The 19,901-nt window shown below is 41.7% G+C and overlaps 1 protein-coding gene across 1 annotated transcript in view; it reads right to left on the bottom strand.

The window, feature by feature from the left end:
- CLASP1 (cytoplasmic linker associated protein 1) overlaps positions 1-19,901 on the bottom strand; it is a 268,149-nt gene that overhangs the window by 140,827 nt on the left and 107,421 nt on the right. Inside the window, exon 10 of the mRNA XM_061183060.1 lies at positions 13,144-13,211. Coding sequence (XP_061039043.1) covers positions 13,144-13,211 — 68 coding nt within the window. The remainder of the gene's footprint in view (positions 1-13,143; positions 13,212-19,901) is intronic.

The raw sequence follows: 19,901 nt of genomic DNA, 5'->3' as shown, positions 1-19,901 counted from the left end.
CTCCACCCACAGGGCTTCTTCAGTGAGATCTGAGCACCAAGGACAGCGGCCGCCCTATTCCAAAATGAAAGCCTACACTCCGCAGAACAATGATTGTTCAAGGGGCGGGGGCACCTTTCCCATCTGACGCAAGTCAGAGAGCCCTCTTTAACACTGGTATCGAAAAAAATGTTAACCAGCTACCTGACTCCCCCCTCCCCCGCCCCCCGGAAAAACAGAGAACGCTCTTAACATAAACTTTAAATGAGAAGAAAGTCACAAAGCTATGGCATTCCCACACAGATGATAAAGAGAGCTGTCAGCTGCAGCCTAAGCTACTTAAGCTGGCGCCAGAGACAGTCCCTTCCAGGCTATTTTAGGGGCGGTCTCCTTGGTGCAGCACAGTGCCCTTGCCAGCCTGGGAGCACACCATCCCCGCGGCCGTGACTACGGAAACACTTGCCTAAGATACTGAGCCAGAATCCCAAACCTCGTAACATGCAGAGTCTAGTAAACAAGTGGGGGGAGGGCTGGGAACCCATTATCGGACCTGATCCACTTATTCACAACCACTGTTTTTAAAGACTGCACAATAACGGCAGCTTAGCTTCTTAAAAAAGAAAAGACAATCAATTTGCCTTTCAACAATGAATGCTTTGTCCCAGCTATGCTGGGCAACAGTTCAGATCTTACCTAACAATCCATCGTCAGTCTATTCGTTTTCAGACTTGTATTTCTCATTTCCAACAAACTTAGAGATGATAGCCAACGTTCTTCAAATTATAAAATTTTTTAGTAAAACAACAGAGGGCAGGTTGCATTTTGCAGCAAAATGACACCCTAGATACATTACAATTTTCTGATTATCTACTATCTAGCTTACAGTTTTGTTAGCAAATAAGTACTTTTCCTTTAGCTACAGATTTACTATGGAATTTTCAAGATTGAACAAGCATGATACTTTCATTCTTTCCTCATGAACATGTCCGCTTTGCTCAAGAAACTCAAAAGCATGCACATTTTTAACCAAATTAACAAGCATGGGCCTCGTTTCAATCAAATCCAATTAAAGAACATGAAGCGGCTGCAGATAAAGGACAATATGACTAGTCTATAATTACTGGCTCTTTCGCGCTGAAAATTCGATTCTCCCACGAGCGTAAGCACATCTGCGTGATTTTTAAAACGTACACAGAAAATAATGCTTTTTAAAACCCACAGAAGGAAAAACTGTAATTTTTGCTTCAAGGGGTTTGCTAATTATATGGAGATGGGAAAAAAAAGAAAAAAGAAACATCTATAAAACAACATATTTTTAACTCCCATATTCTTGCCATTCAAAACCGAAAGGCCTTCAGGTAACCTAGCAACAAAAAGGAATCATACCAAGATGAAGTATTCTATTACAGACAGGACACCCATTTCCAGTTGCTGCTCAGATGCTTTTTCACTGCTGTTTAGTCACAAGTCTTACACTTCTAAAACATGAAGTCTGGGGCATTTATATAAATATAATCAATTACACATCTTAGAACAACATAATTTTGAACATGTCAAGAAATACAACCCAAGACAAAACCCATTTCTTCCCTAAGAGTATTGCTATTACATTAATAGTTCCTTTCAACTTAGCTCAAATCCAGAGCTTTTATTTCTTACTCAAAGGAGCATTATTGTGCACAAGTAACAAAAGAAAAAACAGATAAATTAGAATTCATCAAAATTAAAAACTTAGATGCCAAGAAAGTGAAAAGACAACCCACAGATGGGAAAAAAATATTTGCAAATCAAATATCTGATAAGAGTCTTGTTATCTAATATATATAAAGAACTCTTTTAGCTCAACGACAAAAAGACAAATAAACCAATTTAGAAACGGGCAAAGGACTTGAAGAGAGATTTTCCAAATAAGATCTACAGATGACCAACAAGCACATGAAAATATACTCAGCATCATTAGTCATGAGGGAAATGCAAATTAAAATAATGAGATACCACTTCACACCCACTAGGATGACTGTAATTTTTAAAAAAGAAAGGAAAACATGGTGTTTTTTGTCTTGTCTTGTTGGAGAGGATGTGGAGAAAATAGAACCCTCACACATTGCTGGTGGAAATATAAAATGTGGAAACCACGGTGGGAAACAGTTTGACAGTTCCTCAAGAAGAGGAATACGTAATTCTTCAAACACAGAATCACCATAGGATCCAGCAATTCCACTTCTAGGTATATACTCAAAAAGGATTGAAAATATATGTTCAACAAAAATTTGTAAACTATTCACAATACCAAAAAGGTAGCAACCATCGAAATGTTCATCACTGGATGAATGGACAGGATAAACAGAATGTGGTCCAGCCATGCAGTGGAACAGAGGTGCTGATGCACACCACAACACGCACGAACCTTGAAAACATCATGTTAAATGAAACAAGCCACACAGACATCAACACCTACTGTGTGGTTCCATTTACATGAAATGCCCAGAAAAGGCAAGTTTGTAGAGTAGATTCGCAGCTGCTGGGGCAGGGGTGGGGGGCGGTTAGGGAATTAGGAAGGTGACGGCTAAGAACACCAGGTTTCTCTTTTGTGGTGACAAAAATGTTTTAAAACTGACTGTGGTGATGATTGTACATATCTGTAAGTATACTAAATATGACTGAAGTATATACTTTAAGTGGGTGAATTGTATGGTATGTGAATTACACCTCAAAACCACCATTTTTTAAAAAGTGCATTATCATTAAAGAAAACGTGCGTTAAATTTTAAATGTACACTCCAAAATCACCCAAAACTCTGCAAGAAACACAAGTATGAGAGTTATTCTCAAATGATGTTCTATTTATTTAAAAAAAGAAAAATGAATATATCCCTGAGATGGAGCAATGGAGGAGAAACCTATCGTTTTGAGCACCAACCCCGTCCGGGGACGGCTGGGAGCTTTACACCTGACCTCATTTACCCTGCAGAGCACAGGAGTGAGCCGGCTCCCAGGAGGGAAGCGCTGTGCCCCGAGTCACATGGCCCGCGTGCTGCGGGGGCAGAGAAGCCTTTCCTAAGGAGGAACGATGGCCACACTCGTCCACAGCAGCCCCTAAAGTGTTAGGTCCCTGTTGAGTCACTTGTTAGGTCCTCCTGCTGTGAACAGAGGCTGAATTTTCACAAATGGGGTTTGAGAGACAGATCACTCAACAGACGGCTTGTCGGGTCAGCCTAGGAAATACATTTGTGAACACGCGTACGAATCAAACACGGCGGCCCTCCATCCATCGGAACCCTGGCCCAAAGGCAGTTTAGGAACCTGGAAATGAGCCCCATGTTTCCATCCTCTCTTTGCCTTTGACTCATTTCTTTCTCAGGTCTAACTCTCATCTGGTACCCAAGAATCCATAGGGAAAAGTAGAAAACAAGAAGGACCAGGGTACCTCAGGTACGAAGTTTCCACGTATGCACTCTGTATTATCAATACTAAGAGATTACAGAGGAAAACACTGATGCCCCTCAAATGAGCCAACCCCAGAGGACTCACCGGGACTAAGAGACGAAGACAGACGGAGGTGTCTGGAGCCTAGAATGCCCTGTACTCAGGGGGCTGAGTCCAACGCAGAAGAGGGACATCGGTCAAATAATCACCAATTGTAGCAAAGTAGGGGATGCTTGGAAGTGTCCAACAGGGAGGTCAGGGAAAGCTTTCTAGAGCCAGAGGGAGGGAATACTGAGCTGGAAAGGATGAGGAACAGCGAGATAAGAAAGAGGAGACAGAACAGTCGTGCACCAGGGTCTCAGAGGAAGGGCAAGGAGGACAGGTGGCCCCAGGGGAGGGCCGGGCTGAGGAGGCTGCAGGGCCAGATGGAGCACGGCTGCAGCAGGCCGGTAAGGACTGGGGGGTATCTTGAGAGCAATGAATTGAAACAGTAAGAAGATTTTTTTTTAATCATGTGAGTAGTGAGGCCAGGAGGCAGAATCCACCTGCAACACAGAGCTGCTCGGAAAGCCTTCGTCTAACCCTATGGGACGGAAGCCCTCCTCCCAGCCACCATCAGCACGCAGCTAACGTATGATGTTCACGCCTTTCCCTCCTCTTGAAACAAACAGGAGTCACCAACTGTAATTGGTTTTCCTCTGTTCTTATAAATTTATTTATTTATTTATTTATTTTTGGCTGCGTTGGGTCTTCATTGCTGTGCGTGGCTTTCTCTAGTTGCGGCGAGCGGGGGCTACTCTTCGTTATGGTGCACGGGCTTCTCATTGCGGTGGCTTCTCTTGTTGCGGAGCACGGGCTCTAGGCACACGGGCTTCAGTAGTGGTGGCTCAGGGACTCTAGAGTGTAGGCTCAGTAGTTGTGGCACATGGGCTTAGCTGCTCCGCGGCACATGGGATCTTCCCGGACCAGGGCTCGAACCCGTGTCCCCTGCATTGGCAGGCGGATTCTTAACCACTGCGCCACCAGGGAAGCCCCCTCTGTTCTTAAAAATAGACGATAACAACGGTGTGCTTATTTTCGGGAGATTAATAGTTGCAAAATTCCTAAGAAGAATATACCTAATCTGGAACTGATGCTCATTTTCTATATTAATGTTTCTACTAAAAAATACAGAAAGGGCCATGTCCACGTCTTGAACCCGACTTGAATGACATAATGTGTTCCAGCTCTTCTTCACTTACAGCCCATTATTTCTGATGAATGGAGATGAAACAAGACCTGGTGAAGCTGGGTGGTGCCCATGTGGGGCTCCATTATTCTCGTCTATCCACTTTAACATACATTTAACATTTTCCAAATAAAGAAATGAAAGGGTAAGGGGGTCAGAAGACCTTGCTCTGAGGCTGCCCCCAGGTGCGCCCAGAAGAGTTTGGCTACAGGCTGTGTCCACCTTCAAGAAAGCAGGGGTCCGACCTGCTCAGACTTCTGTAAAGTGAACATCTCTCAGGCTAACATCAAAGTGACAGTGCAGATAATACTTATAAATGTTTTTAACACTGTCCTGGCTGAAGGAAAAAGGAGACAGGAGAAGACCTCTTGGCCTCAGTCTCTTCCACCACAGAGCAGTTCTCATCCAGAGAGAGAGATCGGTCCTCATTCTGGCAATGTCGTACAACAGAACAGACCCGGGGGGAGAAGGCAGGGGGACCGTGAGCAGGTGGTTTCAACAGTGCAGGCGAAGGGGCTGGAGACGAGCGCTGGGGCCGCTGAGAAGCGTCCACACCCACAGGAGCCGCTGACGAGGCACACAGGCGGGGAGGAAGGTGGGGCCTCCGGGATGACAGGGAAGTCCTGACTCACACGCCTGGGTGGACAGCGGAGCAGTCATCCACGGAAGATGTACAGAGAGAAGCTAGGACGAGGTCATGTTTAGGTGTTCTGGGTTTTGTCTTTGAGCAAGAGGAGGGACATGAGTCTGGATACGTGTCTCCAGTACAAGAAGAAACGTCAGACAGGCAGCTCCTTCACATACGGTTAGCAGCACTGAGACGGGGTGTGGGCAAGAGACGCATTTATGAAAACATGTTATCTGGCTAGTAAACAGGGTTCCGGCCATGGATAATTATAACCCAAAGGAGAGCACTGCCTGAGAAAGAAAAAGGCATAGGACCGAGCCAGCCTTAAGAATTTAATGGCAAGTAGCAGACAGCAAACCTAGAAAGAACAGCCCAACAGCAGGAAAAAAAAATCAAAAGGAGGTCAGGCCAGAGGAGGCAAGGAGGAAGGATGCTTCCAGGAGGAGGAGATGGGGGTCAACAGTGCCCAGCATGGTGAGAGGCCGGGCAGGGTGAAGACTGGCAACGCCAGCGGGTGGAGTAGCGCGGCCACCACCCCGTAACAGCGCCGGCAGCTGTGTCGGTGACGTGAGCGGACCCTGAGCCTGGAGCGGTCTGAGGAGGTGACTAGGCGAAGAGACTGAGACAGGGAATACGGATGTTTAAAAAAGCAAACCACAGGCCCAAGACGGAGTCACTGACACTAGGCCGCACCACCAGAGTGGGGCCGAATACCTAACCCAACTGCTGCTTCAACCTCCCTACCAACTGCGGTCTCACGCCGTCGGTCAGGAACTTCCCGGTCGGCACCAGGGAGGTCACCTGTCTCATGGGCGTCCTCCAGCCCCAGTGAAGATGAGGTCACTGCCACACAGACCCGTCCCGTCCCCCACAGGTGGGTTACTTTAGCCTGAAATAATCTTTTCTGTTTATGACTTCCTTGTCTTGCCTTTAAAAAACCTTTCCCTTTCTCTACTCCTTTTGGAGCAACCCCCCCCAGACACACACACCCTCGCTAGATGGGATGCTGCCCAACTCAAGACTCATTCAGTAAAGCCAAGTAGATCTTTAAAATTTACTCGGTTGAATTTTGTTTTTTTTAACACAGACGTCTCAGGAGAAGTTTGCTGTACAGCGGAGGAGAGAAGCAGAGCAATGAGAATGGCTGGAGATACACGTAGGCGTGTTTTTACTGAACGACACTAGGCATGCTTAAAAGTCAACAGGCCAGACAAAGGGGAGGCGGGGGGTAAGAACAAGTGCAGGCCAACCTCTCTCATGAAGTTAGGTGCAAAACTCCTCGACAATGTAATCGCAAACCGAACACAACACTGTATAAAAAGAACTGTACACTATGACCAAGTGGGATTTATTCCAGGTATGCAAGAGTGGATTATTGCCTGAAAAAAATCCATCAACATAACTCACAATATCATCAGGCTAAAGAAAAACAATCATATCAATTGACATCAAAAAAAGCAACACCCTAAAAGGAATCCAGATTGGAAAGAGAGAAGTAAAACAAACTTACATTCACAGATTAAATGACCTAGTATATAGAAAATCCTAAGGAATCCACTGGAGAGGAAAAATCTAGCTAAAAAATGGGTTAAGCAAGGTTGCCAAATACAAGATCAAATATAAAATTCTACTTTATTTCTATATGCTGGCAAAGAACAATCCAAAAATAAAATGAAGAAAAGAATTATATTTACCATACCACCAAAAAGAATAAAATACTAGGAATAAATTTAACCAAAGTAGTGCAAGACTTATAAATTGAAAACTACAAAACATTGTTGAAAGAATTCCAAGACCTAAATAAATTGAAAGGTATCTTACGTTCATGGATTAGAAGGCTTAATGCTGTTAAGATGGCAATATTCCTCAAACTGGTCCAAGGGTTCAACACAGTCCCTATCAAAATCCTGTAATTCATATGGAAATGCAAGGAACCCAGAACAGTCAAAACAATCTCGAAAAGAAGAACAAAGTTGAAAAACACAAACTTCAACCCAAATGTCCTTCAACTGTTGAGTGGCTCAACAAAACATGGTGTATTTATAGAAAAAAATGTTATTCAGCCATAAAAAGGAATGAAGTACTGACATATGCTACCAGGTGGATGAACCTTGAAAACATTAAATGAAAGAAGCCATACACCAGAGGATTCCATTTATATAAAATATCCAGAACAGGCAAATCCACATAGACAGAAGACAGGCTGTCAGGGACTGCAAGGACAGGGAAACAGCTAGTGCTAATGGGCACAGGTCTTCCTGGGGCTGATGACAATTTTCTAGAATTAGACACTGGTGATAACTGCACAATTTTCTGAATATATGAAAAACCACTGAATTATGCACTTTAACAAAGTGAATTTTTTTGGTATGAATTATATTTTAATATTTAAAATATGCTGATGATCAGGCTTCCCTGGTGGCACAGTGGTTAAGAATCCGCCTGCCAATGCAGGGGACACGGGCTCGAGCCCTGGTCTGGGAAGATCCCACATGCCGTGAAGCAACAAAGCCCGTGCGGCACAACTACTGAGCCTGCGCTCTAGAGCTCGCGAGGCACAACTACTGAGCCCACGAGCCACAACTACTGAAGCCCGCACGCCTAGAGTCCGTGCTCCGCAATAAGAGAAGCCACCACAATGAGAAGCCCACGCACCGCAACAAAGAGTAGCCCCCGCTCGCAGCAACTAGAGAAAGCCCGCGCGCAGCAACGAAGACCCAACACAGCCAAAAATAAATAAATAAAATATGCTGATGATTTCAGGAAAAAATCCAACACCCATTTGTAATAAAAAGCCAGATAAGTAGGAATAGATGAGAACTACCTCATCTTGCTAATGAACATCTACAAAAAGACCTACAGTTAACATCAAACTTAGTTATGCAAAACCTAGGACTGGGAACCAGGCAAGGAGGTCCACTCTCACCACCCTTATTTTACATATGGCAGAAGTTCTAGCCAGTGTAATAAGGCAAGAAAAGGAAAGAAAAAGCATACACATCTGAAAGAGACAAAACTGTTCCTGCTTGTGGATGATGTGACTGTCTACACAGAAAATCCCAAGGAACCAACAAAAACTCCTAGAACTAACAAGAAAGTTCAGAAAGGTTGCGATACAAGCTGTATAAAGAGCAAGCAGGAGAAAGCAGAGGGTGCATGGGTTGAAAAAAGTAGAAGACTCAATGGTCTGAAGTCCAGAAGAGTTCAAAGAATGCTTTTACATTGGGAGTCAGTGGGCAAGTAAACAAAAAGGAGAAGCTGCGGGGGGTGGGGGGGGACTTTTATTCTGCTGCTACTGCAGCTTCTCTATGCTACCTGCTACCTAAATGTTCAATGGCTCCAGCAAAGAAGAAAATGAGGTGGTTTATGTTTTGACAGCAATTAAACATCTTGCTGGTCTCCCAAAGTTACTGATGAGAGACCAAGCTATTTGGGTTAGGAATTCTAAAACCTTTATATATGCGCCTTTCCGTTATTCTATTCTGGCTCTAACAATTAAAATAGTAAGTCTACGCATCAACAGGCATACCTCGTTTCAGTGCACTTTTGCTTTACTGTGCTTTGCAGGTACTGCGTTTTTTTGGTTTCGTTTTTTTACAAATTGAAGGGTTTGTGGCAAACCTGCATCAAGCAAATCTATTGAAGCCATTTTCCCAAACAGCACTTGCTCCCTTGGTGTCTCTGTGTCACATTTTGGTAATTCTCACAATATTTCAAACTTTTCCATTATTACTGTATTTGTCATAATGATCTGTGATCAGTGATCTTTGATGTTACTATTGTAAAAAGATTATGACTTGCTGAAGGGTCAGATGATGTTTATCAATTTTTTAGCAAATAAAGTATTTTTTAATTAAGGTATGTACACTGTATTTTTTTTTTTTTCAGATATAATGCTATCGCACCCTTAAAAGACTACAGTATGGTGTAAACATAACTTTTATATGCACTGGGAAACCAAAAACTTCATGTGACCCGTTTTATTCGCTTTACTGCAGGGGTCTGGAACCGAAGCTGCAACGCCTCCTAAGTATCCCTCTACAGTAAAAAGCTGAAGAGGCCTCTAAGAAATTTTGAGTTAAGGCTTTCTTACAATCTGTTTTTTTTTTTTTTAAAGATTTATTGATTGATTGATTGATTGATTGCTATGTTGGGTCTTCGTTTCTGTGCTAGGGCTTTCTCTAGTTGCGGCAAGCGGGGGCCACTCTTCATCGTGGTGCGCGGACCTCTCACTATCGTGACCTCTCTTGCTGCGGAGCACAGGCTCCAGACGCGCAGGCTCAGTAGTTGTGGCTCACGGGCCTACTTGCTCCACGGCATGTGGGATCTTCCCAGACCAGGGCGCGAACCCGTGTCCCCTGCATTAGCAGGCAGATTCTCAACCACTGCGCCACCAGGGAAGCCCCCAACCTGTTATTTTTTTAACACAGAGCCTAACAGAACTGTTTGCATCCTCAACCCTACCCCTATAAGCACATACACACACACATACATGGACACACATACATACATATGCACATTCCACAAAAATAAGGAAACTGGGGGCAATATTTACACCTGGACAATTCGAATAAAATGTTGCTGGGATGCTCCCAATGCCACAGGGTTTTGGTATTCCTGATGATTAAATCATATCGTCAGTTCATTAAAACTCACAGAATATTCAAGATATATGTGAATCAAGCCATCATGCTGTATCCCTTAAACTTACACAGTGATGTAGGTCAATTATTTCTCAATGTAACTGGGGAAAAAATACTCATGGAGTGCATATATATAATCTTCTAGGCAAGGCCTCCAACATGGTGTGGTCTTTCTCCCCAGTGCCAGCACTGTAATGAGATTCTGTCTCATATATAATAAAGGCATGAAGCACAAACTTGCTTTTCTGCCACCAATGCTACCTCCTTGCCCATTACTTTCCATCTTGGTGTCAACAAGTTTTAAACTGGAAAACCACACAAGCTACACAAATACACACACACAAAATTAAAAGCCAGTCTCTTCAATAAGTGATGCTGGGAAAACTGGACAGCTACATGTAAAAGAATGAAATTAGAACACTCCCTAACACCATACACAAAAATAAACTCAAAATGGATTAAAGACCTAAATGTAAGGCCAGACACTATAAAACTCTTAGAGGAAAGCATAGGCAGGACACTGTCTGACATAAATCGCAGCAAGATCTTTTTAGACCCACCTCCTACAGTAACGAAAATAAAAACAAAAATAAACAAATGGGACGTAATTAAACTTAAAAGCTTTTGCACAGCAAAGGAAACCATAAACAGAAAGAAAAGACAACCCTCAGAATGGGAGAAAATATTTGCAAATGAAGCAACTGACAAGGTATTAATCTCCAAAATATACAAACAGCTCATGCAGCTCAATATCAAAAAAACAAACAACCCAGTGAAAAAAATGGGCGCAAGACCTAAATAGACATCTCTCCAAAGAAGACATACAGATGGCCAACAAACACATGAAAAGATGCTCAACATCACTAATTATTAGAGAAATGCAAATCAAAAGCACAATGAGGTATCATCTCACACCGGTCAGAATGGCCATCATCAAAAAATTTACAAACAATAAATGCTGGAGAGTGCGTGGAGAAAAGGGAACCCTCCTACACTGTTGGTGGGAATGTAAACTGGTGCAGCCACTATGGAGAACAGTATGGAGGTTCCTTAAAAAACTAAAAATAGAGCTACCATATGATCCAGCAATCCCACTCCTGGGCATATATCCAGAGAAAACCATAATTCAAAAAGATACATGCACCCCAGTGTTCACTGCAGCACTGTTTACAACAGCCAGGACATGGAAACAACCTAAATGCCCATCAACAGAGGAATGGATAAAGATGTGGTATATAAATATATATACAATGGAATATTCTCAGCCATAAAAAGGAATGAAATAGTGCCATTTGCAGGGACGTGGATAGACCTAGAGACTGTCATAACAGAATGAAGTAAGTCAGAAAGAGAAAAACAAATATCGTATAATATCGTTTATATGTGGAATCTAGAAAAATGGTACAGATGAACTTATTTGCAAAGGAGAAACAGAGACACAGATGTAGAGAACAAATTTATGGATACCAAGAGGAGGGGGGGAGGTGGGATGAATTGGGAGACTGGGCTTGACATATATACACTACTATGTATAAAACAGATAACTAATGAGAACCTACTGTACAGCACAGGGATCTCTACTCAATGCCCTGTGGTGACCTAAATGGGTAGGAAATCTAAAAAAGAGTGGATATATGTATACATATAGCTGATTCACTTTGCTGTACAGCAGAAACTAATACAACATTGTAAAGCAACTACACTCCAATAAAAAAAAATAATAAACGTAAAACAAGACAAAATAAAAAACAAAAAAATAAAATACAAAATAAAAGCACATGTCTAGCAATTGGCTGGACAGCCCTGCCCACGCACACTGTCAACCCCCCTCATCACTGGTCTCAGCTCTACCAATGACACAGTTGAAAGCACATAGAAAAGTATATATAAAAGTAGAGGGTAATATGCAGAAATTATGCCATGGTTAAAACTGCATACAAATTATACAGTTATAGGAAAATTAATTAGAAGATCATACAGAAAAATGAAAACTGATTTGCTGGTGATAGCAGAATCATAATTAATCTTTTTTCTTTTAATACTGTAATGATTTTACAAATGTATGAAAAAGAAATTTTAAAAAAGCATTTTATAAGAAACATGCTATTTAAAGACAAATTCCGTACTGGTAACGACGTGTACACAACTAGAGTGTGAGCTGAAAGACCTGGATTCTGTTTCCTGCTCTGCCCTCAAGTACTATGTCCCTTTGCGGGAAATCACTCAAACTTCTTTAACATAGCCTCAAGATAGTCAAAATCTGAAGGCTACCCTATGATCTCAGATCCCTAGCAATCCTGAAACAGCTATGATGCAATGATGTATCCAACGTTAGAAAACTTCTTGTTGGCAATGGACTTTCTGATGACTTCCAAACAGCGTTAAGGATAAAGAAGAGAAAAAAAACAAAGTTCTTACCCTCATGAATAAACAAAAAAACAGTTCTGCAGTAATATTCATTAAGAAGGAAAGTCAAGCCAGGTGAGGGCAGAGAGCGTTCCCTTACAACACTGGGTGTGCTGTTCTGGACGCCTGTGTAATGAAGTGGGCCCGCAGCCGAGCTCTGGGTGGAATAAGGATGAGGCCCTAATGACAGCTGGGAACAAGTGCCTCAAGCAGAAGGAATCACAAGCACAGAGGCCCTGAAGCAGGAGAAACATGTTAAAAATCAGCAAGGACGCCAACAGGCTGGAGCCAAGAGAACTTTCAGGAAGAACAATGGAAGATGACCTCAGAATGGGGGCTGCCGCAGGTCAGGCAGGGCCCGGTGGGGCACCGTGAGTCACTGAGTTGGGAAAGCTCTGGAGGATTCTGATGAACAAGGGATTAACGTTACTTGCGCTACATTCTAAAGGGATCAGTCTGGCTGCTGAGTGAAAAACAGACTTTAGGTGTGGGGAGAGAATAAAATCAGGAGTACAGGCAAAACACCGTGATGGCTTGTACTAGGAGGAGAAAAGCAGTTACACGGGGTATCTTTGGGATTCTAGATGTATTTTTAAAAATAAAGGCTACAGGATTAGCTGATGGATTCAGTGTAGGTTATAAAAGAAAGTCAATGACAACTCCATAGTTTCGAGCTTGGGAAAGTGGGTAAATGGAGGTTAAATCTTGAGACCTAGAAACTCCTATCAAGGTATCAAATTCAGCTATTCAGAAATAGTATATAGTGTAAGTAATACTTAAGCTAAAAGTGGAAGTGAAGAAGCAAAAGTAGAATGGTTGCTTTTTCTACTCACCATTTGCAGACTGTATCATGTTTCCAGATTTTTGGACTTCATCAAATTTTGTAAAAATTACATTCAACCTGTATGAAAAAATATATATATATATTTTATACAAACTATTAACCATATTACAATTACATTAACATATTTACAATCATAGTATACACTGAAGGTGAGTCTCACTCATTGATAACAGACCCATCTAACAACAACAGTAGCTATGCTAACAGCATTATCAATAGCCAACAATGAGTGAGCACCTGCTTATTACAAGCCAAGCACCGACCTAAGCTCTACCTGAAAGATCTCCTTTGATTCTTGTAACAGCTGTATAAGGGGTTATCAGTATCCCCATATTACAGACGAGGAAATCAAAACCCCCTTACTTAAGGTAACACACTTGGTCAGGGTGGAGATGCCAGCCCTGAGAGTAAGAACCCAGAGCCCAGGCTCTCAGACATTATACTAAACTGACTGACGTCTCTACACAAAAGGTATGCATCATGAAATGTGTTTATTTCTCCTATTTCCGTCTAAGCACAGACTGCTGATTACTCAGGATAAAGATTTTCAAAATGCATTGATACTACAGTACAAAGGCTTTTCTGTGACCTTTGCTTATGTTAAAAATGCTATAAATAATTTCTCTAGAAGCAAATGTTGTGACTGGATAATCTTCAGCCTAAAAATCTGCATGACATGTATTTTCTATTAGTGGATCATTTTCACCATAACATTTTAAAAGAAGCAAAACTCCTTAACCACCAAATATTCCATCCTAGTGACACCACAAATGAGAGGAAAATTGGGGGGGGGCGGTTTACCTTGTAGGAAAAGTCAAGAAAAAAGAGGCTTTCCGAGCGTAACACAGATATATTGGAATAAGCCTAAAGGTTGAGATTCCAAAGTCACGCACTATTGCATTGAAACCTACACCACCCATTTCCAGGACTAGACTAGAAACGTTAGCACTTTCTTACAAACCAGCCTTCATACAAGCTCTAATCATTTCAAACATGTTTGATTTCCTTTCCAACCAGGATGGAAGCCCCTTGGGTGTAGGAATGGGACCTATATTATCTTTGGTATTCTGTGTACACCACACATCACGTCATGCAGGAGGGTGACATCACCGAATGAGAAGGCTGGTGCCTGGTCCCGCCCCCGCCCGCAAGGTGGAAAACTAGGTAGTTCACACACTCTGGTCTCAGCTCATGCACTCGTTCATTGGCTGAGCCAGCACTGAGCTAGCTAGATGCTGAGTGTGGGAAGGTCCCACCCTCTAGAGCTCCTACTTACCTCTACTTCATTCTATTCTACTTAGACTGTGACACTCTAAGAAACAGGGGCGCCAAAAATACTCATGAGCAAACACGAGGTAAGTGAAGGGGATGAACCAGCCTGATAACACGGCCCCTCCTGCTTCCCGTCCCATGGCGGATATTGATCTTTTCAACCCATCTTTCCATCTAAGTCCAGATGTAGCCTTAGAATCCTTCCCAAAACTGCTCCAGGCAGCTACGACCAATGAATCAAAGTCGGCACTGAGTTAAAGTTCTATTTGTCATCCCAGGACCAGATGAGTAAAACTATTGCTCACTTGCAACTCCCGTGGTTACTAAAAATCTGGAAAGATGCCTTAGAATCAAGTTCTTATGATGTTTCCATCACCTGCCCTTTTATAAGTGACAAAGATCCCCACTGGCTTAACAAGACCATAAATAATATCCCTACACAGGTTGCCGGGGCCTGCCCTGACCAAGTTACCACTTTATTGCATCATAGCCACACCCTCTGATGTGAGCACGTCTGCAAGGCTGCACATCGGGGACAAAGGGCACCTCCAGCTGGTTGTCCCTGAAATCACTGGGAGGGGTGAGTATTTCCTCCGTTCCTGGGAGAGCGTTCACCATTATCGATGGCAACTGTGGAAGCACCTGTAGATTCTCTGTAGCTCGCAGGTAGGGTCTCCTCACCGTGGCCACGGGACCCACAACTGGTAGGCCCAAACAACTAGGTATGGGAAGGCTAAGATGATGACCGTTGTTGGCACCTGCACCGTAATTCAGAATTACTTCAGGCAGGCGTGCTTTTCCGCTGCTTTCCAGCTCCTGCCTCAATAGCTGCCTAGACAATGGCTCCTGTCCAGATGACCACCTCCGGATCGCAGGAGCCTGGCTTTATGACAGTCCAAGAACAACAAAACCTCCCTTGGGGATGCCTTCTGTCTCCTAGCCCTGAGCATAGCAATACAAAATGCCTCTCCCAGGACCTACCAACTTGCACAAGTCTGAAAGGGTGAGTTTTACATGTTCAAAGACGTTGAATACGTAACTAATGATTACCCTCTGAAGCCACCAATTTTTTTGCACTTTTTAAATTTTAAATCTTTGGATCTCAAATATAAAATAAATTTCTTCACTAGTTTGACAAATAACCCAATACCATTTTCCTCTGATTTTTCTGAATTTAAATTTTATTTTCAACTCTTCAATGTAACTGGTGTTTATTTTACTGTAAGATTTAGATCTCATTACGCCTTCCTAGAATATTTTATAACATAAGTTTAAAATAATTTCCTAAAAGCAAATACTAGTAATCTCATGGTAAACAAGCTCCAGCTCTACACTCAGAGTTTATAATTGGCTTTTCAGTCCACTACTCTTAAACATGAGCAGGTACCAAGGATTATAAGCTATATGAGCAAAGCTTGTAATATGAGACAGACCAAAAGGAACACACACATACCCCCAAATCCCAGTTTAGAGAAGAGACTACGAACAGTTTTTAATATATCATTTATATTTCCAAAGAGATGAGAAAATATTATAATTATAAAAGCACACGGGGAGGAGCCCTTCAAAATGGCACCGTAAGGACCTCTGAAAATTTGCTCCTCCAAAGAAGCAAAGAAAACATCAGCAAAATCTGGCAAAATCAAGTTTTCCAAAACTGGAAATTAAACAAAGGCTTGCAACAATCCGAGCATTCTTCAAGCCAAAAGGCTGAATCTTGGTAGGAACAGTAAGTTTCCCATTGCTTTGCAGTGCCCTATTTCCGTCTCAACTCAGGCTGAAAACCAACAGCCTCACAACCACTAGAAAAAGTTGAACAAGTCTGGAGCCCCTAAGAATCCCCATTCCCAGAGAACTGTCATTATCTGACCTGTCTGGCATATCCCTGAACCCCCATTCACAGGTCTTCATCGCACCTCACTCAGAGCATGCTCAGTGTGAGACCCTTTTCCCTGAGGCCACAATCAAAAAGAATCCACAACGACTATCTACCATGGCAATAACCACCGGGGCAAAGAAACTGACCAAAAAACTTACAAGGAAAAACTGGAGGATGAGACGTCCTCAGGAAACTTTGAAAAGCTCTGACACATTCCTGGGAATCTAGAAGATCACGTATATGGGCAAGGCTGTGTGCATGCCTGAGAATGACCCAAGGCACTAACGTCTCACCTCTGGCTGACCTTGAGATTCTGCACAAGCAGGCGGTAAAGAGACATAAAGGCAGGAACGTATAAACTGCCTGCCAGAACACTGAAAGCACGTCCCAACATACGGAGCCTTCAGCAAAGGCACTGAAGGAAACCCCTGTCCAATCATCAGCTGAACGCTAACTTAACCAAGCACAGATGACTACAGTAACCACACACAACCAAAAAATACAGACTTTACAGCATTAGTTCAGATAAGTCACTAAACAAGCAATGAGCAACAAAAACAATAAACACCAACAACAGCAAGCCTGGGGAGGGGTGAAGAATGTAACTTCCAAAGTTGCCACAATACATAATTTTAACTAATCAGTTTCAACAAAAAATTATGAGACACATACAGAAACAAGTAAACATGGCCCATCCACGGGGGGAAAAATCAGTCACGGAAACTATCATTAAAGGACTAACTAGATGAATACTTGAAATCAACCATTATTAATATGTTTAAAGAAATAAAGGAAATTATTTCTAAAGAACTAAAAAGAAAATATAAGAACCAAGGTCTCACCAAACAGAGACTATCAATGAAGAGACAGAAAATATAAGAATCATACAGAAATTCTCGAAATGAAATTAAACATTCATAAACAACTAAAATTAAAAATTCAGGGCTTCCCTGGTGGCGCAGTGGTTAAGAATCCGCCTGCCAATGCAGGGGACACGGGTTCAAGCCCTGGTCCAGGAAGATCCCACGTGCCACGGAGCAACTAAGCCCACGCACCACAACTACTGAGCCTGCGCTCTACAGCCCACGAGCCACAACTACTGAAGCCCGTGTGCCACAACTACTGAAGCCTGCGCACCTAGAGCCCGTGCTCCGCAACAAGAGAAGCCACCGCAACGAGAAGCCCACGCACTGCAACAAAGAGTAGCCCCCGTTCATTGCAACTAGAGAAAGCCCGCACGCAGCAACAAAGATCCAACACAACCAAAAAATAAATAAATAAATAAATAAAATTTTTTTTAAAAATTCACTAGAGAGGCTCAACAGTGATTTCAGTGATTTGGGAGAAAAAGCAGCAGCAAACTTGCAGATGAGTCAATTGACACTATCATGTCTGAGAAACAGAAGAAAAATGAACAGGAAAAATAAATAAATAAATAAACAGAGCCTCAGAGATTATCTTCTTACTATACCAACATACACTTAATGGGAATCCCAGAAGGAGAGGGGAAAGGAAAAAGGACAGAAAGAATATGTGAAGAAATAATGACCAAAAACATTCTAAATTCATGAAGCTCAACAAACTCCCAATGGGATAAACTTAAAGAGATCCTAACCTAGACACATAATAAGCAAAGGATTAAAAGAAAAGACAAAGAGAACACCTTGAAAACAACAATAGAGAAGCCATTCATCACGTACAAGGGCTCCGCAATAAGATTAGTAACTCATTTTTCATTAAAAACAATGGAGGTAAACGTAAAATAGATAGCTAGTGGGAAGCAGCCGCATAGCACAGAGAGATCAGCTCAGTGCTTTGTGACCACCTAGAGGGGTGGGATAAGGAGGGTGGGAGGGAGACACAAGAGGGAGGAGATATGGGGATATATGTATATGCATAGCTGATTCACTTTGTTATAAAGCAGAAACTAACACACCATTGTAAAGCAATTATACTCCAATAAAGATGTTAAAAAAGAAACAAAAAACAAAAAACAATGGAGGCCAGGCAGCTGTGGGATAATATATTCAAAGTCCTGAAACTAAACATCTCAACCAAGAATTCTATATCCAACAAAATCACCCTTCAAAAATGAAGCGGAGAATCCTCTCTGGACCAAAGACACTTCAGTCTTTACATGAAGCCATACTACCAATATAATAAAGTGCAGACTTGGGGCATGGGGGGGGATGAAGGAGCATTTAGGACATTTCTTGATAAGTGAAAAATAAAATAAGACTCCTTCGAATTGAAATGAAAGGACACAGTACAAGAGCCCAAATCCACATGAAGACATAAAGAACACCAGTAAAAGTTCAGTCAGCCTTCCATATTTGTGGGTCCCACATCTGGGGATTCAACCAACTGTGGACCAAATAGATTTTTTTTTAATTTTAGAAAGTTCCAAAAAAGAAAACTTGAATTTGTCACATGCCAGCAACTATTTACATAGGATTTACATTGTGTTTAGGTATTACAAGTAACCTAGAGATGATTTAAAGCACACAAGAGGATGTACATAAGTTATATGCAAATACTACACCATTTTATATAAGAGACTCGAGCATCCATGGATTTTTGGCATCCACAGGGGGTCCTGGAACCAATCCCCCACACATCACAAGAGATGATGAAAAACTACAAAGGTAAATATAAAACACAGGTAAACATAAAAGACAGTACAAATGTTATTTTTTTGTTGTTAACCCTTCTCTGGTCCTACATGACTTAAAAGGACACTGCATAAAGCAATAATTATAAAACTGTATGTTAGCTAGCTTATAATGTACAAAGGTGTAATTTGTATAACAAGAATAGCAATAGAGAGGAGGGGAGAAAATAGGGCTATGTAGGAGTAAAGTTTTTAATACTAAAATTAATAATAATAATATAGACTGCTATAATTTAAGATGTTAATTGAAATCCCCAGAACAAACACTAATAATTCCATAAAACAAACAGCAAGAAAATTAAACTGGCACACTAGAAAATATCTATTTATTACAAAATAAGGCAGTAATGAAAGGATATAGGAACAAGAAAGTCATAACATACAGAACACAAAGAGCAAAATAAAATAGCAGAAATAAAGTCTACCTTATCAGTACTACATTAAATATGAATGGATTAAACACTTCAATTAAATGGCAAAGATTTTCAGGCTGAATAAACAAACAAGACCCAACTACATGCTATCTACGAGAGATTCATTTTAGACACAAAGACACAAAGGTTGAAAGTAAAAAGATGTAAAAAGATAATCCATGCAAACAGTGTTCAAAACAGACCTAGGGTGTCTATAGTAATATCAGACAGTATAGACTTCAAGACAAAAATTGCTACCAGGGACAAAGAAGGACATTTTTACAGTGATAAAAGGATCAATGTATCAGAAAGACATAATTATAGGCACCTAAGAACAGAGCCCCAAAACATATGAAACAAAAAGTGACAGAACTGAAGAGAGAACTAGGTAATTCATCAGTATTAACAGAAGACTTCAATATTGCACATTTCAAATACAGATTCTTCTCAAGTGCACATGGAACATTCTCCAGGACAGACCACTGCTGGGCCATAAAACAAGCCCCAATAAA

This window comes from Eubalaena glacialis, chromosome 1 (genome assembly GCF_028564815.1).
Source record: "Eubalaena glacialis isolate mEubGla1 chromosome 1, mEubGla1.1.hap2.+ XY, whole genome shotgun sequence".
Lineage (NCBI taxonomy): Eukaryota > Metazoa > Chordata > Mammalia > Artiodactyla > Balaenidae > Eubalaena > Eubalaena glacialis.
This window is presented reverse-complemented; position numbering and strand designations above follow the sequence as displayed.